The sequence below is a fragment of the Marmota monax genome, unplaced genomic scaffold (assembly GCF_021218885.2).
Source record: "Marmota monax isolate L192 unplaced genomic scaffold, Marmota_monax_Labrador192_F-V1.1 WCK01_AAM20220418_F8-fsc00246, whole genome shotgun sequence".
Lineage (NCBI taxonomy): Eukaryota > Metazoa > Chordata > Mammalia > Rodentia > Sciuridae > Marmota > Marmota monax.
This window is the reverse complement of record NW_026694838.1, coordinates 1,282,734-1,308,762: the sequence shown is the minus strand read 5'-3', so window position 1 is coordinate 1,308,762 and position 26,029 is coordinate 1,282,734. Positions and strand designations below refer to the sequence as shown.

The 26,029-nt window shown below is 34.6% G+C and overlaps 1 protein-coding gene across 1 annotated transcript in view; it reads right to left on the bottom strand.

Annotated features, from left to right (window-relative positions):
• Gabra1 (gamma-aminobutyric acid type A receptor subunit alpha1) overlaps positions 1-25,046 on the bottom strand; it is a 53,755-nt gene extending 28,709 nt beyond the window's left edge. The window contains exons 1-5 of the mRNA XM_046426261.2: positions 24,677-25,046; positions 22,280-22,368; positions 18,846-18,958; positions 6,071-6,138; positions 943-1,163 (exon numbers count right to left, since the gene is read on the bottom strand). Of these exons, the coding sequence (XP_046282217.1) occupies positions 943-1,163; positions 6,071-6,138; positions 18,846-18,958; positions 22,280-22,353 (476 nt within the window). The 5' untranslated portion in view covers positions 22,354-22,368; positions 24,677-25,046. The remainder of the gene's footprint in view (positions 1-942; positions 1,164-6,070; positions 6,139-18,845; positions 18,959-22,279; positions 22,369-24,676) is intronic.
• Between the last annotated feature and the right edge of the window lie 983 nt (positions 25,047-26,029).

The following is a 26,029-nucleotide window of genomic DNA, read 5'->3' as shown; positions in this document are numbered from 1 at the left end:
CCACTAAATTGAGAATTTTGCCTCTATTACTTTTTTATACCAAAGGAATAACCGGATGTTGGTCAGGTAGGTCTATGAAAACATCATTCTAGCAAGTCATCTGGAAATGAAATACCGCTGCTCCCAAGAATGAGTCCCGGACAATTCAAAATTTTCCACAAATAGGGAATATTCTTAAACACCTCATGTTTTTATTTAAAATATTTCTTTAAGATGTTTCTTTAAAATAATGAAAACTTCTTTTGATTTGTGCTCCCTTCATTCAACCTTAAACATAGAGGACATTCTAGATGCTGAATTTTGTAATCATCTTGAAAAGGGAGAAATATTTATATACCAGAAAAAAAATGTATATATATATATATATATATATATATATATATATATACTATATAATATATATTATATATGTATAGTCTTCAGCTTAAGCAAAATTAAGAATATCTATCAATACCACTTGAAAATGCATGTACTATTTCATGTATGTATTTTCATATAAATTTATATTTTCCTTTAAGAATTCTTTAACATTCTCTATTTCTTATCTTTTGTTCTTCTGAGTAGAAAGATTTTTCCAATCTACACCATTAGATCACTTTCAGAAATTTAATTTAGACCTTGCTGAACAGTTGAACTTCACGAAGTTTTAGTGAGGAAAGGAAGTCAGTTCCTCATATAGAATTAGAGAAGATCAGAGGGATAAATTGTTCTGTATTGTATTATCTAATACATACTACAAACATTTTTTCTCATTTTATATAATCATTTTTAACATATTCATGCTTCCCCAATATTCCAGTAGACTAAGATTTCAGAGAAGAGTAATTTTCAAGGTTGAAAAACTTGAAAATCAGTGTCCCACTGTGGCACCTCAGCTTGAGGGTCGCCTACAGTTGGAAGGGAAGCACAGAAAGTTCAAGGCTAAAGTGCCACTGGGCTCACCTCATGGTGTACAGTAAGGTGCCGTCCTCTGTGATCCGCAGTAGTTTGTTGGGCATTGTCATGTTATGCGCCACAGACTTCTTTCCGTTGTGAAAAAAGGTATCTGGAGTCCAGATCTTACTTGCCATTAGGTTGTTTAACCGGAGAACTGTCATGGGTCCTTTGAATTTTAATCTCTCGTCCTTCCAGCTTTGACGGAAAAACACATCTATTGTATATTCCTAGGTAATTTTGAAAAATGGCAGAGTTTACTGTGCTGTGATTTGCAATGCAAATATCTGACAAACAATGCATAATTCTTCTAACTTTAGAAGACAAATGTGAGCTAGATGATGTTTTAATAAACTGTGGTAGTATGTACATATTAGTGTCAGGTGAATCACTGGTTGGTGTAAAATATTTTTTTAAATACCTATAATATATGATAGATTTCTTTGTGATAGGAAAATGTTTCCAATTCTCTCCTGAAATACACAAAAGGAAGTGAACTCTGCCGCACTATGCCAACCACTGAAAGAAATAGAACATAAGACTGCTAAAACACAATCTAATGCTAAAGGATATCATGTGTAGGAAAATATTTAAATTAAATATTTGCAGCCACATAGACAAAGTGTAGTCTTTTGGAGAATCTCCCATGGTCTCTGAAAATGTCACACCCAAACCTGTCAATCACAGGTCTAATTTAGGTGTAAAGATCCCATCTTCTGTTTGGCTAGGTAAACATTTTATTTTCACAGATAATATATAGAGAATTACAAATCTCTGTATATAGACTTTCAGTTTTTCTATTGTCCTACACAATGAAGAAGATTTTGAAAAATAAGGAATCCATTTCCACTTCCCAAAAAAGGGAAGAAGAATATAGAGTATGTGCAGGGTTGTAAGTGTATGTTTGTGATAGTATGTGTGTCTAAGTCACATGAAAAATGTGTGAGGCTTATCATCATTCACAGCCAGGGAATCTATTTATTTGAATAAACACAGCATTTCTTAGGGCCATACCCAGAGACAAACATCTGCTAATCTGAAAACAAGCAATTTGACTTACCAGCTCCTAAAATTGAAAAGGGTAATATTCATCCTCCTTGCAGGTCTTGCTACACTGGCACTAAATTTGGAACTCAATGGTTGGAAATAAAGATCACTACATTCTCCATTAATCTTCCCATGCTCAAAACCGGAAGAAGGACTAACTTGAAAACACCATGCTACATTTTCCTAATCCTCTAAGCCCTGATGCATCTGCAAGCAGCTGTTTTTCAAATCTTACACATATCATCTTTAGGATGTACAAGATAAATAATGTGTGTCTTTAGGCATTTTGTGCACAAATTTAACCACCTCTTTCCCAGGATTTAAGCAAGACTGGGCAAAACCTGAATGGAAGTTCCTCCTTCTGGCACATTTTTGATATTGCTGAGTCCTTGCTGATCAAGAAACCCACAATTATTGGTGGATGGTTTGTAATGCAACAAAAGCATTGCTAATTGTTGACTGAGACACAAAGAAAGACCCATTACGTGATGCCGTTCTGTTGATGTGGGCAAGACAAGTTACCTTGTTTGCTGGTAAGGTTTTTCTGTATCTGGAAGTGTCAGGTGAATGTCATTGTGATACGAGATAGGATTTACTCTAAACACTGGTTAAGCATTGCTAAATTCAGCAGAGGGAAAACCATTTAGGCTTAGTATTGTCAGAGAAACTCATGGAAGAGCAGGATGGACATACAATGGTGATTTTCCATGGAGAAAAATGGGGAAGAGACTGAATTATACCAGGAAGTGATATAGGGAAGCAGTGTTGTCCTGGAAATAACGAGACTGAATTTCTAGTCTGAGTCCAGCATGTTCTTCTTTCTGAACAGCAGACAAGCATATGAAGTAGGAATATAATAGATGAGGATATTTATTTTATCACAACCTGCTACATAAGCTCCATCTATCTGATTGAACTTCTTAAGACTTGTCAATAACAGAGAGAATGGCCACTTATAAATGAAAATTCCAGGAATGTCTAATCTGAACACATTACCATGAACTTTAACATTTTGTTCATTTGTTTGCTAGGTCCAATGAGATTTTTAATAAATTAAATACTAAGTATTAAATAAACTTAAAATGAATTTCTAAGCAAATTTATTCAAAGTATATCCCAAATGCAACGACCGCCCCCCCCCCGCCAAAATTAAGAAAATTATATCAAAATTTGCCCAAGGCCTAATGTTTTTATGTTTATCATGTTTACAGCCAGCTTTGCTTGATTACCTCTGTTAGTGGCAGACACTTCATTTCACATAGGCTGTCTTCAAATACTATACTAGTCACAAATGCACACAAAGCAACACTAACTGCCTAAGGTTGATTTCCATTTTCCACTGTATTACAAGTAGAATTGAAAACTGAAATCAAAGCAGTTGATGGTGATCAGCTCCGGCCTAATCAAGAGTGTAAATATTTAGCCTCCCATTTTCTGAGAACTACCCTTGCATGATTACCATGGCAGCAGTAGGTGGCTCCTAGTAGCGATTTATACAGCAAAACCTTGTTCCAATCACCAGAATTCATTAGCTCAAGATTGGGTATCTTGACCAAGATGGTCAAACCCCCTTACTCAGAACTTGGGATAAGAAGGGGGGGTGGTGAAGATTTATAAAATTAGATATTATGAATATGAATATAAATTTTAAACCTGCTGGCTAACCTACCTCCAGGAATTTTGTACCCTATATCGCCATGTTCTAACCTATGAAAGTAGGAAAATTTAAGTTGACAATTGTAAGAAGTGAGTCACTACATGTGAATAGAATTTCTAGAATATAGGAAGCTCATAGTATACATTAGAAATTATTCTTTGTCTCATTATTTTATCAACACAAAATTTTATTAGATTTCTATGTAGCTGGGATATATATATATAATTAGATCAGGGATCCTAAAGAAAATGAGAAGGTAGGTGATGATTATGATCATGCCAAAATAAAGCAGCATGCAAATGAAGGAACTCCATGGAAAAGAGTCTGAACAAATAGCAAAGTCTGCTGAATTTTTTTTCTAGTTTCTGGGTTCCAGCACACACAAGTAAAAACTCTGAGTTACTCCATTCAGTAAAGTAGGTCTCTGGCGAACATGAGCCTTATTCTGAAGATCTGGGACAAAACATCCGCTATGTTCCTAAATAAATATTGTATTGAAGTGTTATCGCTTGTACCCTTTATTACCATCTGTGTGTGCTTTGAGTTAATACATTTTAAACACTACGAAAAACAAGGCTCCATGATTATGCTGCCTGGATATTTCTGTCACAACCTAGTGCCCTGGGAATGTGTTGCTTGATGGCCAATTAATGTTTTTTAAAATAAAGTTAAGGAGTTGTCCTAATTTTGTTTTCTATTCCAGATGAAGTCAGATGCCTTGGGAACCACGACTCCCATAGGGGTGGATAGGCTGGAATCTAGTTGCTACAGTTAGCTAATGGGTCACTTTCCTTCTCTAGAAAATGTGAATATGATTAATATTTGGGTAAAATGTTTGCAATGAGAATTAGATTAAACATGATTTGTAAAGCTTTTGCATAGTGCCTAATGTATTGTGAGCATTCTATGATGGTAAATGCTGTTGTGGCTACTGTTATTAATTAGGTATTTCATTAGTTTTCATTTTAAGTCCTACAAAGCTTTCCCTGTTTTGAAAAATAGCTTTGTCATTCTGCCTTCTAATTTTGATTGCCTCTAAATCATACTGCTTCTTTTTATGCACCATTCTTTCATAACATGGTTTAAAAAATTGATCTCCTAAAGCAAAGTGATCAGGTACAATTTCCACTAGTCACTTAGTCAATCAGTGGCAAACCTATGGCCAATTTGATCCTTTGAAAGCAGAAATCAAATGTAGTCTGATTCACAAGTTTTAAGCAGTAGGCAGGTCCCTGGCTTTGAAAGTGTTATTCCTATTTGATGTTTGACCAAAGGCTGTATATAAAATGTTCAAAATAACCATAAGGCTGATGTTGTATCAAAAATCCTATTGTATGCATTTATTCTAAGATGAAAAAAAAATCACATTTGAGAGATGCCTTAGATGTATAAGCAATTTGCCCAAGAACATGCTACTGCTGGTGGTGAGATTTGAATTCTGCCAGTCTGAATCCTAGAACTGGTCCTAGCAGCCTCCAAGATTGATTGCCTCATAGGAAGAAAATTGTTAACAGGTGAGGAGGTATGACAAAATCATTTGTGGATTATGTGGAAGACAGCTAGAAAAGGTTTGAGTTTGACCTGAATAATTCTGTAACTTTTATCCTGACTCACTCTGAGCTACTTTGAAATCAAAAGACTTTTACACTAAACACCAACCAAGAGGCATTTAAAAAAAATAATTCCTGTTACTATGTCTTTGAAATATTCATAATAGTATATCTTCCTGTCCTCTATGATGCTTTCCTTATGTAGAAGCTTGGCTGTTGTGAATTCAGAATATTATATAACATCTGCAATTCTCTACTGACTTACCACCTCTGATCAGATGGGCTAGGAATTCACGTTAATTTATTTGAATGGAGAAGAGAAAGGACAGGTATATATCCATTTGATTTGCACTTTTGGTAATAATTTGGTGAATCTTTTTTTGTAATGAATCCAAACAGTAAACACTAGTGTATTTTAACTATTTTTCTGCCTAGTTCTGGTCAAGTATTCACTCAACTTTTATATGCATTTCCTCTTTAGAGCCAAAATTAATTCAGAAATCACAACAGCAATGGTTATTCTGTAAACATTACTAGCTACCTGAAAAACACAATATCCTAGAATCAACATGGCACCTAAGTGAAAGAGAACTTGCACATGACTCCCAGAACAGAAATCAAGACAAAGTAGTCACCCCAAGGGATGTAGGAAAAGGAAGACAAATGTGGTTAAGAACCATGTAAATAACACTGATCTGGGAAGAAAATGGTTATATAGAATATATACATATTCAAATACACACAATATCAGGTATCTTATACACAGAGACAAAAAGAGACAAAAAGAAATATTCAAGCTTTTCAACTTGCTCCATAAGTACTTATTCAATTCATTTTTTCAAAACTTAAATTTAAAATATACCGAAGATGCTGTGTCACTTACCATATCGTGGTCTGAAACGGGTCCGAAACTGGTGACGAAGATGTCAGTCTTCACTTCAGTTACACGCTCTGATGAAGCAGGAAATTGGGCCAGTGAGTGTCTATCAACAGCTCTTATTAGATCTCACCACCACATACTCACACCCAAATGGGAAATTTATTGGCTTTGATTAGCTATTTCTAAAATTGGTCCACTGTGTAGTCCTGATAATTTACTGCTTACACATGAAATTTCACAGTTAATATTTTCAATGGAGAATAGAGTCTAAATATGCCATGTTGGGAAGCAGACTTTATGGAGAACTCAGCTGCTTCCTAATGACTTCTTCAGGAATGGACAAAGGTGCCTAAATAATACTAAACCACTTCTTATTCCATTAGCATAGGAGTATGCCATAAGTTTAAATATTGTTACACAGCTAGACAGATCCTGCAGGTATGTAGGCTACTCTTGGGAAGTATATACTATGTTATGGCAAGCTTTATTAACTCTTTAAGATCTCAAGAGAATGTTTTATAAATGATTGCTTTCTTGCACTAAATCTTAACCAAATTATCTGAATTCCTCCCTGGGAAAAATATGACAACCTATGTAAATATTTTCAATTTTGAGGATAAGTAGAACATATTATGGCATAGAAAAAAATTCATTTAACTCATTTCATGTTCAATGTAATTTTATTATATGGGCCTCTGATGGCATATATATCAACCAATAAAACATATTTATTGTAGTTCTCTGACAAACTCAACACAAACACTTCCAAAGAAATACAGTCACTTATCAAGAAATTGAAAAAAAAAATGTTGCTTGCAGAAAAAGAAACAATTTGTTGAGGGGTGAGAATGAGAAATATGACTCTGTAATTTTCACCTTAGCTCTGAGAAATAACAGTCTACTGTCTTAAACAGTTCATTTGTCAGTATCTTTGTATCTCTGGCATAGAACATTAAAAACATTATCCTTTAAGTGCAAAAATAAATTCCCTTGAAAATTAAAAGAGCCTGTTTCCTTCAACTCACTTGTGAAAAGTTAAGACTTTTAGCATAAATTCCTAGCAAAGAGGTCATGTCATATGCTACACATTATGCATATCTCAATTGATCAAACTTTTTTGGAGTTGGAGATATTCCCTTTAATAACGAATCTAATGTTTTTTTTGTTTTCTGCAAAAACTTTCACAGGCTCCAAAATGTTCAAATAAGCCCCTTGACACAGAAATTATCTGGGATTTACCCTTTAAACAATTCAAAGACATAGCTTATGACAAAGAAAGTAGAGTTGTCTATTTAGAGCTCACTTCCAACCTTAATATCAACATGCTGCAGTAACTGAGCATGGATTGAGAGACACAGTTGTCACAGTGAGTCTCAGTTCTCTCACCCTCTGTCCACAGTAAGGTCCTTGCTCTTGTGCCCTCAAGCATTTCCCCAATAGATATCTCTCTCTCAGTATGGATGCCTCTTTCAATATTACACTCTTGCTCTCTACATATTTTTTACTAGACTAACACATTTACCTAGTTAAAACATCTTTATTTCTTAAGACTTCATCAAGAGCTCACATTGTATTAGAATATCAGAAACACTTTTCAATTAAAAAAAAAAGAAAATCTATGCCACCTATTCATAAAAGCTAGAATATATCATGTTAAATAAACTCATTTTCCCTTTTATCTTTCAGAATTTTCATTTGTAGATCAAGCAAAAGAGCCATCACTAGAATTTTCTTTGATATAATAAGATACACATTTATTGGTATGAAAAAGAACAGAAACATGACAAGAAATAATGATGTGGGCATATTTTCATGCTAAATTATTTTGTACCAAATCTTCCCCTTATTGGAAATAAGTTTGTTTCTCATCATTCATAGATCAACTTCCTGAAATTAAATACTTCTGAAACAGACCAAGGGGAGAATTAATATCAAAATTATCCCCTGACCTTGATATGATCAAATGTTCCCATTTTACTATTTTTATAATTAGTTGATTCAACCTCACTTTGCTTCCAAGGTTTAGTTTTTGTTTTTTCCTGATTATGAAACATAAGATTAATAGTAAATATCCTATGGAACTTAGTAACATGGATGTAATCAAAATTTTGTCCATTCTTTTCATTTTATTTTTTTTATTTGAGATGCATGCTCATTTAAAAAATACCTATTGATCCCATCTTCAAACTTATACATGCGTGGTTGCCTGAGGCATCTCTCTTGGAAAACTTCATCATTCTATTTCTTGCCTGTGGGAAAGCACAGTTCTACATTATAAAGAAATACCTTGGGATAGCTAGTTTTAAGAAATTGGCCCACCAGGTGTTTTAGAGCAACTCTTTTGTATTATTTTGCATGAAAAAGTGCCCTGAAGAAGTGAACTGTCCATTTAACAAATGTATGGGTCATTTTCCCTCTATTGTTTTTAGATTGTTAATAGATGACCACGCTACAAAAGCAGCAAATTAAAAGCCTATTTATAAAGATTATTGAACCAAACAGGACATGGAACATGGTTAAGTTTAGAAACATTTATTGCCATGCATAATTGTTACTATGCCATACAGAGATTAGGCATAAATGGAAAGCAATTTACATAAATGACTATAACTTCACTTTTAATTCTTTTATTTTTTCATCTTTTATCTATTCTTGGCCCTAAACTTATTTACCATACTGGTTCACTGCCTTCAGATACTTCATCTTATTTCATACCAGCCACTTGCATCTGAGACATTCCAAAACACACCTTTACAATATTCCAAGGCAAAGACTCTGACCCAGAGCCCCTATATCACAACTCTCCGAAATGACCTTGTCACCGAGGACTTTAATCACAGATGCATTCTTGTTCTGTATGTTTTTCTCTTTCTCTTCCAAACATTAAGAAACATTCCATGTCAGAGAACTTAAGGATGTATGTGAGGGACTGCAGTGACCAGTCAATGACTAAATGGGAGGGGTGAGGGAGAACTCAGCTGTTCTGAGGGGTAAAAACGGAGTGAAACAAGGCTCTGCATGCCTCTCTGTTCCTGCAGGGCCAGGATAACTACAGGAAGAGAGCAACCACTTTCCTCGCTCTCCCTTCTAATGTACTTCCCTTGTTACATACCCAAACAATTTTCTTTGATTTTTTTATCAGCTGTTACAGTGAATGCCCACTGGAACAAGTTTCCATAAGAGGAAAACTCTGCTTATTGCCTATTTCCTGTGGAAGATTCAACATTAACATCTTAATGTTTCTAAGAAATTATGTTTTAAGAAAATATAGTCAGTTTTTTTTTTTCTTTCTGTTTCCCCAAGTGACTGGGGAATGCTACTTTAAAATGTTACCAAAGCTTTAGACTAAATTGGAGGACAATATAATACATCATGGTTTTGGTAAAAAACAAAACAAACAAACAAAAAAGTCATAGTGTAAGTTTAGAAAACTCAGATGTGAGAAAAAAAATCCCTGGATAAATAAGTAAATAATAAATAAATAAATTCACGCTTTATTCAAATCTATACTTCATGATTTTTCTCAAACCACATTCTCTCTCAGATCAATATAATTTCATTGACAAGGGATAGTTCCGGCCAAAATAAATCTTTCCCTGTAACGCACCAGGAACTCCCTGAGTGCTCTGTGAGGTCATCCTGCTTTAAGACAGGAGGTTTACAATCCCAAGTGCAAATGTTCGAGAGAGTATTATGAATGAATTTCAGCAAAATTGCAAATAGCATCGGCATGGGTAACTTCCCTTCTTGGTAAAGAAATGGTGGCTTCAAATTAAGACCTTGTTAGGCCCAGGACCAGTTCTAAAAGGAGAATATTCTCATATTATATGCTATAGTTGAGATGTACGGAAATTTTTGAGGAATCTTCCTTTTCTCGAGGGCTGGGAAAGTTTACTGCTCTCCATGAGCTATCTTCAAGATTCCCACAGAATATCTATTATCTAACACCTATCATTATCTCCATCTCTTAAGGAACATTAGAATCTAAATCATGTTTTCTTAATACCAAGAATTGTTTGACTTAGCACCAGACTCTAAAGTGTTATTAGATATACCTGGAAGGTACACAAGACCTTTCTGTAGATTACATGGTGAAAAGTCAACATGTTTTTGTGCTTCTATGTATTCTCTTTAAGAGCATACAACATGAGTCAGGAAAGTCAAATGAAAATTAGGTAAAATAATTATAGACATAGCCAAATCTATATATGACTGAACTCCTTATGTGACTAGGAAACTCTTTAAAAATTGATATCAAGTAAAATAAAAACAAAGAACTTATCAAAGAATTTTTTCAATGATATTTTCTTTATGGTAATCTTTCCATGTCCAGCATAAATGAAAGATGACAGATAAGTATAAATGTACATATATGTTCAAGTTGTCAAGGGGAAAATATGGAAAAGAGTTATACAAAATAGGATCATGAAATTATGATGATGATGAGTGCTATTAAAATTGTTGGAAATAGTTCAAAATAATAAATGTGTAAAGTGTCTGATGATAAATCAATCATATTCAGTCCTTAAACAACCACACCCATTCATTCAATGCTATGTTTCTTATGTACAGATACATACAAGCATATGTATAAACATGCTCAAGTGCTATATTATATATTCTAACTGCTAGACAGCAGAACTGTTTTTACTAGGAATTTCCTACAATGTTGATATCCTGTTGATAAGTATTGAAATAACAGATGTTTTGAAGTGATAATTCAGAAAGATGATTAGTATCAGAGGTATAAATGAGAAAAGCAGTATATTAAAATAAGTAGTAAGCACATTGGATTAAGATTCTAAGTGCTCAGGTTTTAACTCTGATTTCCCTTGAGAACAAGCTGCATGATTTTTAGGTACAATCCTGTAATCTCTCCGAATCTATTTTCTCATTCTTTGAATATCGAAATACCTATACAGTTGAATACATAGTTTTGGTGTGAAGGTTGAATAAAATTGCAATGCCAAAAACACTTTGAGAAGCATTTGTTGGGTGTGTTAATTTAGTCAATGAATGTTTATTTAGCATTTTCTGGGTCCCAGCTAGGCACAATGCTAAGTCACAGTGATATAATAATGAACGAAAGTGAATATGCTCCTTCTCTAGCATACCTCAGAGCGTTTCTTAGGGAAAACATATTTTTCCATATATTGGGTAGGTAGGTAGGTAGGTAGGTGGGTACAAATAGGTATAATTTTAAATATAGGTGTGCATAGACATATAAACACAGATTATTCTAATTAAATTCAGATAATTTTAAAGTATTCTGAAAGAATGTCCTTGAACTGAGATCTGAAAGATGAGGAAAAGTCATTCATGGGCAGATCTAGTAATGGCATCAAGGAAGATAAATCAAAACAAAGGATCTTACGTCAGAATAAATGTGTCATGTTTAAGAAAGAGAAGGTGGGCTATATCTGCAGCAGTGATGCAAATGATTATGGTACACGATGATGCTCTTGAGACAAGTGGGACCACATTTGAAGAGTCTTGCATATTTCAGAAAGCCACTGACCTTTATTCTAATGCTGCAAGAAGCCTTTGGGTACTGAAGTAACATGATGTTACTTGCAGTTTAGAAAGACAGAGGAAGCTATGTAGATAATGGATGGTAAGACTTTAATAAAAGAAGTGAAATGGAAAACAAAGAGGAGAGAATTGTAGTTGGTATATGTTAACAATACCTATCACCACAATTTGTTTAATGTGGCACTGGAATGTTTTCACTGGAAATGTTTTCACTGGAAATGCTATTAATTAAGGAACTCAAAGAGTAATATTCACTAGACCAGGTTCCAGGGACCCATAACTTAGGAAGATCTATTGCTTCCTTTAAGCTACTCTATTAATCCATAGAGACAGACACCACATGGAGGCCAAATGGACTAATGTTAATAATCATAATAAAATTTATCTCAAATTCCTACTTTAAAATGTTCTTGTTTGGAAAGTGAAAGTACCTGGGCTCCCACATAAACATCAATGTATATTTCAATGGATTTGGCAATGTTCTAGCACCTGGCCAACCTGCCTGGAGCAATGTTTTTTGCTCCCTGTTCTTTGTTTTTATTCTCTTAATGCCCTAGAATATTGGCATATATTCCCTGATTGATATATAGAGCTACTCAATTTTGGCTCTAATACTCAGCTGCTAAGTTGGGATATTAGATAGACAGTGAAGCTTCAAGATGCCTCATCAATCCTGCCTTTTGTGTTTTTGAATTCTAAGAACACAGATGATATAAGCATCTCAAGGAAGAAAGGTCAATTTTGTCATAGGCATTTATTCCATTTTCACTGAGAAGTTTCTGCCTTCCCTCCTTACATTATAACATGAACAGTTTCTACTGAGAAAGGGCTAAACTTAACCTTGATGGGTTTCTTTGGGTCTATATCAACTTTGACCTAAATTGTACAATTTATTATGGTTTGAAAGCATTATGATTTCTGGCATAGTATTTTAGTGATGTGAGAATGCTAATATAAAAATCTAGGAGGAATATTCTATCACTTTAGGTCTTTGTTTTCTGTTAAATTTTCCACAAATAACAGTCTGTGATGTTTAGCAATGACATTCTTGTCTTAGGTACCACACAGAGTTTTCCAAATACAGATTTTTAGATTTTGCCAGGAAAAAAAAAGTCAATAGTATATAGAAAAAAAAAACCTGTTTTAAAGATCCCATGTTGGTACTAGAATCAAGATGGGAAATAGAAACTATTAAAAGGTCCAGAATAGATGCAGGAGAATAGAAACTATAGCCATTTACTGAGACTGGCCTTTAAACTTGAGTAGTATCAATGGCTTTATTTTATCTCAAGAAATTCTTGGAAACTACTTTATAAACAACAGAAATGGTGAGAGTAGAAAGTTTCATACACAAGCTAGAACATTCCTTTGGGTATCTAAGTTGGATATATTGCAAAAGCTAGATTCATGAACTGGCTAGAGAGCTTGGCCAGAGAAGGTTAAAAAGGTGCTTTCTGTTCATTTTAACAGTTCTTCTTGGGTTTTTGGTAGTTGTCTTTTCTGTGAAACTCAACTGAGTTATAAAATGTTTTGAGTATTTTTGTGAAACTGGGTTGAATTTGCCAAAGTCTGAGCAGCTGCTCTACACCCTACATTAAAATACAGTAGTTTCAAAAAGAAGGATGCTTGTGAGTTGAATTTTAAAACAGAATACTGAAGGCTATTTTCTGGAATAATAATAATAATAATAACTATAACAACAACAAGAAAAAGGGATTGGATAACCCAAAAATGTTTATATCTTATTTTTACAGATATTATAAGTGGAATTCTTTTATTTTATCTAACAGTAATATAGTGTGACAAAAATATCTTTGTCCTCTCTATTTTTGAAATTCTGGCTTTTAATATAAGCAGAAAATGCATGTTTTAAGCTTAGTTAAACATGAATACGAGGGGCTGAGGTTGTGGCTCAGTGGTAGAGTGTTTGCCTGGCACATGTGAGGTCCTGGGTTCAATTCTCAGTACCACATACAAATAAATAAATTAAATACAGGTCCATCATGACTAAAAACATATTAAAAATGAATATGACTCTTCTTTCTGATCTCAATATCACATGGGATGCAAAATAGTAATAAAAAATATTTTATGACATTTTATAAAGTGGAGGTAGACTAAATTTCAGTTTTAAAAAGTATAAAGCTGTATTTCTTTCCCAATTCTCTAGTGACCCAAGCTTTACAAATTTGCAAAAAAAAATAAATAAGTAAAAATAAAATAATTCTCAAAAGTTAATTTTTCAGCACTCTCAACTTTCCATTTTTTTTAACCTTTTTTAAAACAAAGAAACACAACCCAAGGTCAAGACTAATTACCTAAAAAGAAAAAAAGATAAAAAGTCATTTGCCAGCTGCAGAGAATTTTCAACTGCTTTGACTCATTTTAGGAGTTGCGGGATCTTGTTGTTTAAAATGGAGGTATCTTCCAATAATTGGGCTAATGATTAGGCCAAAAGGTTTTATAAGAGTATGAATAATCCAAGATAAGGTAAATTATAAAGAGAATGTTTGTTTGGAGGCATAGATTATTTTTTAAATAATATTTTAGTGCTAAAATCTTTGAGAGGAAATTTCAGCTGCAAATGTTCTTCTTACACTTTCAATTAACTGCTTAGATTTCAATTGCTCTAGAGCCTTCTCCCAATTATTTGTTTAGATTTGCTTAAGCAAAATCTAAAACAAAAACAATCAAAACAGTCAAATCTATAACATTTACAGCACACAAAAAAAGAAAACTGTAAATATTATGAAGTGTACAGTAGGGTAAGTTCCATTCTCTACTTACAATCCTATTCACTTCCTTATCCACTTGGCCACCCATCCCTCTGGGTACTTTTACACATTCATCTTTCTTTCCCTGGCCATCTTCATCGACGTGGTTTGATGATAACAACTTTGAAAGGCATCCATTGTTCTATACATCATTTACTAAAATCAGATTTAAAACTGAATTTAGCAGTAATGACAGTTTTTCCAGGAACTACCATAAACAGGGATGGAGTCGGGGGAAAGTTCTTCTGCAATCCCTACAAGTCCATCCTATTTTTGTTCCACCTAAAACTGGATGATTTTTTCCTAATTTGTTTTTAGAGAAGTGAAATGAATTTGGTTATAGAAGAACATGTCTTTTGAGAGCTAGATGAGGGAGACTGAGCTCATGCACAGGAGGAAGGGGAACTCTTAGCTTTGTGACATGACCTGGATGATGACTGCGCTCACCCTGGCTCACACAGGATTCTGGCACATCTTAAACTATAGGTGGTACATACAGAAGGATAAAGAAGAAGGAAAGGACGTCATTGGAAGGGTCTTATTTGTCCTTGACGACCTGCAGTGTTTCTTCAGGATTAAGCTTTGGGTGTGTTTATGATTACCTTTTCCTATTCCCAAAGTGTGAAAGGAACCTATATGAAGGTGAAATAAATTCACCTAGATGTGTGCAGTTCAGCAGAAGTATTATTTAATTTTTCATGAAGCTAGAGCATATACAGGCTTCCTCTATTTATTATAAGCACAAGTAATAGGAGGAAACTTGGGACAATGAGTTCACTCAGAGAAATTTTGGTTTGGTCATGATTGAAAGTAAAAAGAGAAGTCTTGATGATCCCTGTGCCCTCGTGTCTATCCATCCTAATGGGATGGATTCCTCTGCTTTATAGTTTCATCTGTTTCTCTCCAAGACCTCAACCCCTCACAATTTGCCTTATTCAGAATCCTTACTTCTATCTTTTTGTTTCTCTCCTTTTTTCCTGAACTTTTACTTTTTTATCTTCCCATTTTTCTGACTTCTACCCAGCTATATCATTCTTCTACAAGCTGACCTTGTTTTAGACAAGATTTTTCAAAAATAATTTTCAGTTCCTCTTGCAAAGAGAAAGCAGCCCTTCATATCGTGTCACCAAAGAAGAATACAATAAATGAGAGTGAATTAAACAGTGATACACAATCCCAATTTGTGTTTTCTGGCTACTGATGATTTTAATTAGAGTTTATTTAAAATTTTCTTCATTTACTTTGTGCTTAAAATATAAACCTGGTTGAGTTTTCTCTTTAGATTTTTCTAGTATATTAAATTTAAAATTCCACATAATCTAATCTAATCTGTTTTAACTCTCCCACCTTAAAAAAAAAAAGAAAGAAAGAAAAAAGAAAAGAAATCCTGCACTGGGGTTGTGGAGCCGTGGTAGAGCACTTGCCTCACACACGTGAGGCACTGAGTTTGATCCTCAGCACCATGTTAAAATAAATAAAGTGAAGGTACTGTGTCCATCTACAACTAAAACAAAAATTACAAAAAAAAAAAAAAAACTTTCCAGAATATCTCTTTTTATGTTATCCTTATATTTTCACCTTCATAGGCTGTCTCTTGACACTGAAAAAAATAGCCTTTTCCAATACTGTTGCAATATCTGCCAGCTGGTTTCTATTATCTGAATCCACCCCTTTACGTACTTAGGTCCTGGTTTGTACCCACAGCGCACATCCCTAAGGAGCAATGCTACACTTCTGATGCAGTGTGTTTCTAGAAAACGAGTCATGATGAATGTGCACATACAACAATTTCTTATAATATTCTGGAGTCTTGGGTTATCATATTTTCTGAGGATTTTCAGAACAAAATATCCATGCTTTTTGAAGAGTTTTGTTATTTTTATAAAAATCAGACTTTTGTCATAATAAAGAAAGCAGACGGCAAGATGAGGCTGTCCTAGCTGTGATCATGAATCAACTGAAAGGAATCTTTTACCCTCTTAGTAACTAATGATAATTATTCAAGTATATAATAGTTTGGGTTTTTTTTTTTTGTCTGAAAGCCAATGACTCACGTCAAAAAGTGAAAGGAAGGAGATTCTTTTTGCAACAGGAATTTATCAAAATCCATGTCACACTTAAATTGACAGAAATGCATGGCAATCTAAGGAAATAAAAATATATTCCAAAACAGTAATGTTAAAAGATGAATTAATGTAGTCATTTCTGGAAGCAAATCTCCTAGTGTTGCAAGTCCTGAAAATTAGCTTTTCAATCTATGCTTAGCCTGGTTTACAACTCCACAAATCCATGGTTCTCCATGGTCTAGGTATACATATAAGGAAATGGTTCCTGCTCAGACTATGTTTGAATACTGAATTAATGCATACAGTTATTAAAGAGTTACATACAGTTAAATAAATATTAACAATCATGGCTTGTTATTTATATTTAGAACTATCATACAAATATTCAGCTGATCCTTGAAGAAGGTGATTGTATAAACATAAAATTGTCCAACAAACTGAAAACTACATACAAATCTTTCAGAGGATATTCATGTGCACACATTAAAATATTAAACAGAATTTCCTGAAGTAGGATGAAAGGAAAGTCTTTATAAATGTTATAAAATTCTGCTCATTTTGTAGGGAGTGATATGCATCAGGAATGAGATTCAGTGAAGGAATTATACACATTTTTATGAACTTTCATAAGTCTTACTTTTTAAAAACTTACATCAGTAACCCATTCCTTAGTTCTGTATATACCTCCTCTATATGCAGTCTTTATAATTTACTTCAGATTTTATGCATCAAGAGAAATTTCCTTGGAGCCAATGCTGATGTTATGTATTCATAGACATTATATCAACATATGTACACAATCATGCTCTCTCATTTTGTGATACCCCAGTTCCAGTTTGTTTTTCTTTTTGGAGACAGGGTCTCATATTCCACAATCTGGCCTCAAATTACTGGGCTCAAGGGACCCTACTGCCTCAGCCTACTGAGGTCCCTCAGCTCAAGGGACCCTACTGATCAGCAGAGACTACAGGCACCTTCACCTGAGTCTAGCAACTTTAGGATTTTTTAAAAAATATTTTTCTTAGTTGTAGATGGGCACAATACCTTTATTTTATTTATTTTTATGTGGTGTTGAGGATAGAACCCAGTGCCTTACTCATGGGAGATGAGCACTCTACCACTGAACCACAACCCCAGCCCTAAGATGTTTTTTTTTTTTTTTCAACTGAATGAAAACTAAGGGTAGAAGAAGTCTGATGAAATTTGTGTAGCATGTCCTACATATGAAATTTGAAATAGATAAGAATGGACACCTGGTAAGACCTTTGACATACATTTTAGTTGTGAGTTTTAAAAAGCAGTTTCTCTTAAACCTCTAAGACAGTAATGACATTTAGCTGCTTGAAAATAGACCCATGATGCACATCTCTGTGATTACACTACACAAAACATTTTTAAAATGATTCTAAATCCATGCTACTCTATTTGGTTGTAAAATCAGTGCTTGAGTCTTAAGCTTCTTACTCACTGTTTATCTGTGCTGTCTAAATGCAGAAGAGGTGTCTTTGTTATTATTGCCATTTAGTTACTATTTAAATATTACTATTAGTTTCTACAGGTGCTTTGGAAAAGGTGCCATATCAGCTAAAGCTGGGAGTCAAAGATTCTAATATTGTTGTCCTCTGTGACTTCAAACAAGATAATTAATATTCTTGCTTTACTTGTTTTACTCTTACAATATTCTGACTTGGTTTCAGTAATTTTTGTTTAACCAAGTATAATAGTTTGATTATTTTATTCAATTTTATTCAAATAGATGTATAATTTTTGGAACAATTAATTCTTATTGTTATACATATTTATGTATAGTAATAAGTTCTACTTTCTTCCTTAGCAGAAATTCTTCAGTATGACCAATGAATTGATATTCCAAAAAAAAAAATCACTACAGAAAATTAGGTTGTAAGTTCAAATGTATGGTTAAAAAAACACTACCATTTATCTCATTCACCTTTGATCCTAGAGATGATGGTAATCTAGCATAACACAGTGGATCAATATATATAAACGTTTAAGGCAACAGATTCAGTGTATCCTGTATGAATTCAATGCAGACTTAGCAAAAACAGGTGAGGCTGATGTAATCTTTAAACTGGAAGGGACAGTGTCCTTCCCATTGCTTTCCCTGTATAATCAAATTATAAGAAAACATTGTGTTTGCCAAATAAATGTAATATGTCTTTCATATCATTATGAGAACTTTGCATCTTTTGATCCATAAAGTTAGGTGGACACAACTATCATAGGGAATTGAATTAACACTGAGCAATCTATTAAAATAGGATTAATCATTAAACTACATGGTACCATTCTCATTATTTTAACACTTAAAGGGAAAACAAGGCTATCATCAAAAAGATTTTCATATTATTCTTTAAAATAAAAAAATACAGTAACACAACCCACCTCCCAAGCCTGGTCTCAGGCGATTGTCATAGCCATCTAAGAGTCGGTCCAAAATCCTAGTGAAGACAGTGGTGTTGTCTTTAAGTTCATCTTGCAGCGAGGGCTGTCCGAAGCTGGAAGTAGCATAAAGATAAGCAGTGTCTGAGTTAGATACATGTTTCCACTGGAACTTCTTTCTGATCAAGATTTTCCTAGGTTTTCCTACTTTTCTTTCTACTGAATCTTTGAAAATTCCTCCTGCTATTTTTTTTTCCAGAACTGGGGATTGAACCAAGTGCTTCATGCATACTAGGCAAGCACTCTACCACTGAGCTACATTCCCAGCCCTGATTATTTTTTTCTAAATATGGAAGGGAGAATAGAGGAAATGAATACTACCTCCTTACTTTCTGAATTCTCAGCATAATATTATGTCATAATGTGTATCTTTTCTGAGCAAGCAAAATATTCACACATATTAGAAAAAAGCTGGGAAACTTCTCAAATTAAAATGTGTGTGTGCATGAGAAAGAGAGCAAGAGAGCGAGGCAGTAAAAGATATTTATAAAAATGGTTTTGTTTTTAATTTAACATGTAGCAAAACCCTAAGTTTTACCTATCATTTTTTCTTCCAGATCCTAAGGATCTGTTTTGATTTTTTTTTCATATTCTTTTAAGATATTTAGATGAGAAGAAGATAAAAATATGTTTACATTAATTATATTTTAACTAATGTTCAAAATTTCATTCATCTTAAGATTTATGCTCCAATTTAAAAAAAAAATTATCTGATCAGTTACCTAATTGAATTTTTTTTCATTGCTGGCCGTAGACATGAAAGAGTCCTTGAAAAAGAGAAAGTTCAATAGTCTTAATTTATGGTTTATAAACTGTAGCAAAGCTTTAGTGTTTAAGAAGACAGCAATTTGTAAGCAAAGCTCATTCTAGAACCCAGCTTTGTTCAACTTTTAAGCAAAACTTTATCTCCATGTTTTTGTATAGAAATAATTATTTCTACTTAAATTGTACTGTTTGAGGATGTAGCTTGTATCTCATCTCATTATCAGTCTTTGATTTTCAACCACGTCTTGACCACAATTCATATACTGTTTCTTTTATCAACTGCATTACTGTCTATGCTCCTTGAATCATATTTTATGTAATGATTAGCATGACATTTCCAAAATCCTTTGAGAGAAGCATTTTCTATCTTAGGATGGATCACACTCACTGATAAATTTCAATGATAGCTCTGACCTTGAGTAAAAAAATACATGAATATAGAGTATAAACTAAGGAACTTCTACAAATCTGTCTTTCATATTTCCTACTTAATACACTTTTTATTTCGCTCTTGTGTGTTCTTATTACTAATAAGTATTAACATTTTAAAGAATAATTTATTTGACAGTAGCAAGAAATACAAAGTATCATTTTGAAAACACTGTTTTACAGGTAATTGATTTTGTATTAGTTAAATGCAAAAGCCTTTTTTTCTGAAAGTTTTATTTTAATAAAGTTATTAAAAATGAAAAGTTATCCAGGATATTAAATATGTTAAGTGTGTCCTCATGAAACAATTTTTTATTCTGCTAAATTCAACATTAATATCACACAGATTGAGGGCTTACTCTTTTTCAGTAAAATTAAACATCTTTTTTTAAATCAAATTTTCAATGAGTTCTGTATCTTCCAGTATGTCTCATTGACAGATGGCAAGAAATAGTTTTCTGAATGCAATTATTTACAAAAACTCATTGTCACAAAACTGACTGCTATGCTTGCATCTTTCAAGGGTATTGGAAGGTCATCTTGATAAAGATGGAAAAGAAATGTAAGCACACCTTAAGCTGTTATGAACTCCTGATAGACAGCTCTCAAGAAGAAAGTAATAAAATAGCAAGGAGGAAACAGTGAGATGGGATGACAACACAGAGTGCAGTTAAGTTGTTTGCACAAACCTTAGAATAAGAGCTGTCTATTACCTTTACCTGCATTCCCTAAGTTTTTACAGCTCATATACAATTCAGGAAATGTTTTTCTCTCTGGTTTTGTCTTATAAGTGTTTTCACAAATTTCTTGCATTGAAGTGCAAATACCAAAGGAGATCTCCCCTTGTCCCAAGAATATTAGCTCCCCTGTCCCTTTTAGGATAGAAATCTCTCTTTTGTGTGATTTTTTTTCTAATCAGGCACTTCATCTTTGCTTCTAATTGACTATGACAAACTGTAATTGTCAAAGTAAAACCTTAGAAAAATATCAAAATTATTTATCTGGTAATAAATTATCCATGCCACCACTGTGTTTCCTAAACAGAATGTATATTTTGAGGAGAAATGTCAGTTACAGTACCTGATTTTGATTCCATATGAAGCACTATAGAATAAAACACTGTGCACTAACTCCATCTACAGGTCATTACAATAGTAACACTTCATATAATTTTTCAAAAGCAGTGAAGATCATTTAACTTCTCAAATTAAGAGTATCTGACAGTAATGTATGTCTTGCTCATCTGGTAGTCATATATACTATACAAAATGCCAAAAAAATAATAATAGACAACTTCTCAATTAGAAAACATGCCTCCAAATTCACAGATCTTTCCAGGATACTCTATTTCTCTCTTTCACTACTAAAGATTCACTTTCCGTTACATTTGAAGAAACTCAGGTTTTTAGATCTAGTTTAATAAGTTCTTATGGGCTACAGGAATCAAGTACACAAGAAATATTCAAGCAAACAAAAAATCACTCTCAAGTATTTGGTCATATAATTTTACTATAATATCTTATAGTCTTGATTGCATCATTAATCATATTTTGAATATGCTTAAACATTAATATTTCCTTTAACTTTTATATAAAATAGTTATGCTTAATTAGATAAGTTTGATTTTACGTAATGTTTGTAAATATTTATTTAGTATATTCCACCTTTATTGGTTATATAAATATAGTTTTGAAACAAAGTATGCACATGTATTCATAGAGGCATGATTTTCAAATTAAAAATATTATGTTAAACTTTCCACTTCTATATATTCACAAATTATCCTATGATCCTTAAATTGGCTAAAATTTTTCTTTTTGGAAAATCAGAGTGCATGGTATGCAGACATTAATTGGGGGAACTTTTTCTATGAATTAGGAAACCGCATGTTTTTTTTCAGTTACAACCGAATAGTGAAAAGTTCAATCCAGGACTCAAATGTTAAATTAATACATTTCTTAACAAAGTCTTAGTAAGTGTATTCTAACTGACATGCAAATAAGATGTTTATTTTTCCTTACTACTCTTTAGTCTTAGCTGGAATTTTATTGCACTTAAGTTTTTTTTGTTTTTTTTTAATTCCCTTAGTCATGAATTCATCCATGGACAATTGTATTCCCCCTAATGGAATAAATGAAAAGTTACAGAAATTCTCATGCAGATTTAAAATAAAGTGTCCCCACCTTCTTCCAGTCAACGTGCTCAGAAGGAGGGTCCAGGCCCAAAGATAGTCAGAGAGACCTGGACTTCTCTTCATCGCGGACTTGAGCAGCTGAAAAGTAGAATAAGTAGAGATCAATGTGTCTTGCAAGAAACATCAGGTTATAACCACTAGGGCTGACTGAGGCAGTTCAGATGAATGCTTTGAAGTCAGGAAATGACCTCACTGGAACATGACACCTCATTGGAAGCAATGGAAACCTGGACCATCCATTCTCCAATTTTCTTTCCATTTCTCCATTCAGAAATCTATCAGTACCTTAATTTCTCCTGTAAAAGAATACAAGTTGAAATGCTTCAGGTGACAATATTGCTCAATATAAAAACTGTGAGTTGTTTTCCCTGGGCTTTTTAAATTTCTATTAAAATTTGATTTATTCTCTTCTTGATGTTTTGCATGAGAAAATTTTGACCTTTCTGATTTGAGTCCCCATGACTGAACTCCACATTGAAAAATTTAAGCTTCTATTATTAATAGGGAGAAAAATGTTTGGGGTGGAATGTGGATGGTTAACCTGCTCTATTGACTGAATTCATCTCTGAATTCCAGATGTACCTTGATTTTAGAAGCAACTGTATTTATCTCTTTATAAAGCCCATTGGAAACACACTGTTGAATGCTAAAGTCGTGCTTCTATTCTGTGTCTGTGATTGCCTTGTTAAATAAGCTCACAAATGTTTCTGTGAAGCTAAAGGACACACTTTATAGTCAAGCCATGTACTGATCTCTCTCACATACCAACCACACACACACAAATGCACACAAACATGCCCACACATATCTTTTAATCCCTTTCCAATTCTGCCAGGTTGCTGCTGAAAAATGTTTCATTCCAAACAGATGGAAGCTGGAGTGCTTTGCCTTTCATGAAAAGGGGGATCTTTTTTCCCTTTTAGGTAAAGTGCAATCCATCACTATTGATTGTTGAATTTAGACCTGGTAGTGGGATGCTGGAGGAATGGAGGAGTGCGGAAGGCTTACAGAATTAAAAATATACATAACCTATTTATGGAGTGCATTTCAGAAATTCAGTGCCCTACCTGGTTAAGGAGCAGATAGTCACATTTTATTTCAGTGAACTGTCATTAATTCCAGCAATAATATGAGAAATGTTAGAAGTGTGTTAGCACTTCCCTCCATCTCTACTCTTCAGTAGGATCCGGTGATTAATGAATTGCAAGTATTTTAAAGCATATTTTTTTCATTAGCCAGTCTATAGTTTAATGTAGTATACCTTTAATTATAGCTACAAAATGCTTTCCACACTCTTGGGGATCATTTAAATCAGTAAAAACCATTACAAACAGGCATGTAAGCAGTGAAATATAATTAATGTGTTTGGAGTGAAATGGTGTAGAGATAAGAACTGTGAGCCACATCATAGCTTTTACTTAATTTAGTGCCTGGTTTTGACACAGATGAGTAGAATATGACAAGAAATCTTGTATAAACATTATTATGTTAAAATATTGCATCTAAATGGCACAATTATTATTCACCCTTTCATTAATCTTCAGCATCTGTTAGGAAGGGAAAAACAACTTCTCTTAGCCCTATTAATTTTCTTTGATCTTTATAAAAAGGGGGAATTCCTGAAGGAATAAACACAAAAACAAAACAAAACCCCAAGGCAAGACACCATAGCTTTTTGCTTTCCTCTGGTATTTTTTAAAACAGAAAAACAACGCTTCAGTTGTTGGGTAAGAAAGTTTCCTGCAAATACAAACATAATAGTTTAAAAGAAACGCTAAACTGCCTCCTTACCCCTTTCCACCTCCAACCTTCCCCTTCCAGACAGACACTCCAAACACCCTTAATATCCCCTGCCACCCATTTCAAATAACAAGTTGAGTTTTTCATGTTCAGAATGAGAGAGACCCCTACACCAGAGGGCATTTTAGCAGCGTCCACTAGAAAGGAGAAAAGAGGCAATTTTTCATCCAGAATTAAGAGTGCCTTCCTGAGATGGAAGAGGGAGAGAGGATTTCTGTCCCAGCGTCTTAACTTTAGACCTTGCCCCCCAACGCCCCTCCCAAACTCACCCCAGCTCCCCCTGACAGGGAGGAGAAAAAAAAAAAAAAAGACCAAAACAACATGTCACCACCCACCCCGCGGAATAAATTCAAATCTGCCTAAGAAAGCAAAAGAGAAAAGAAGAGAGGGAGAAAATAAAGCTCCTAGATCGCTGCAGTTTTCGCCCTGAAGAAAAACATTCGTTGCTTCTACCTGCTACAGGCTCAGGCTCCTGTCCGGCTCCCTCTTGCTTTCTTGTTTTCCCACCACTATAGTATTTCTGTCTCCCAGGCTAGGAAAAGCCATGTTAAAAGCGCTGTAGGTCGCGGTCCGAAGGCGCACTTACCTCGGGCCCCCTCTGGGCACCGGATCGCTCAAGACCGGGGGGAAAAGTCTGCGAGAGAAAATCGTGGAGAGCCGGAGCCGGCGCGAGTCTGCGAGTCAGTCGCGCTGCGAGCGGAGGGGCGTCCTCGCTCGCTGCCTCTCACTCACTCGGTCTGAGCCATCATGGACTCTGCGTGCTCCAGAGCTGAAGATTTCACACCCAAATTTGCTTCCCAATATCCAATCTGCAGCTATACAACAAAAGATTTCTCTTTACCAAGACAGTAGTAATACGTCCCAGGGCAAACCGGATGTGAAATAGGCGGTGACTTCATGCCAGAGAGATTTTATTTTAGAAAGGAAGGTGGTACCAGCCTCTGGATCTGGAGACCAATCCGCCCATTTTTTATATGCAGCACAATTTAACTTGCACCGCTCTGGCCCTAATCCCCTTCTCTATAGCTGCAGACTCAAATCCTTCCACAATCTGCTGCATGCATTCCTTTTGGGGGCCGTGGAAATGGGGAAGGGAAGGGTAGAGAGGTTTGGAGACGTGGGGAAAGCACTTCGGATCTTTTCAGACTTGCAATTGACGAACACCCTATTTTAAGGTGTGCCCATTAGAAATACAACTGATCGGTATAACTGTTCCACTTTAGATCAAATATTTAATCACTGCATACATATGAATGAAAGCAAGCCATGAAACAGGGAGACGCAGGGTTACACGTGTGGAGAGCGCAGGGTCCTCTCGCCTCTCTGGCTCACACACACTCCCACACGTATGTCTAAGTCTCTGTGTCTTGCAGAGTCATGATTGGAGAGTGACGGTAGGGAAGAGTTCTGGCCGGTAGGGAATTGGCCACTGGGGTGAGAGTCCTTCGCACTTTGGCAGGTTTGGAGCGCTTTCCAGCCCACCTTCGTGGGTAGCTTAGAGGACAGCAGGAACACGCTCCTGAACCCGGTTTTTTTTTTTATTTTTATTTTTTTATTTTTTCCTGTAGGCAACTGCTTGTGTACGTGATCACGAAGAAAACACAGGCGTCTTTAACTCTGAATTGTGTTGGGTTCCCTGAAGAAGCAATATTTAACTTTAAACACATCATTCTGATCATTTCTAGGTTTGAGAGGCATATCTCTATTTCTGGAATCATTTTTTTTTTTTTTTTGCCTTGAACTCCATCATTCTTGGAATGGGAAAATGGGAAAAGGATGGAGGGATTTTTTAGAAGTCAGAACAAAACTCACTTCCCCTCCCCACCCCACCCCACCCCCACATACCCTGTCCTATTCTATTACACTCCCTGGTAGCTCTCCACCCACGAATAATTATACACTCAGGGAAGGGGTGTGTGCTTCAACAGCCTAACTAAAT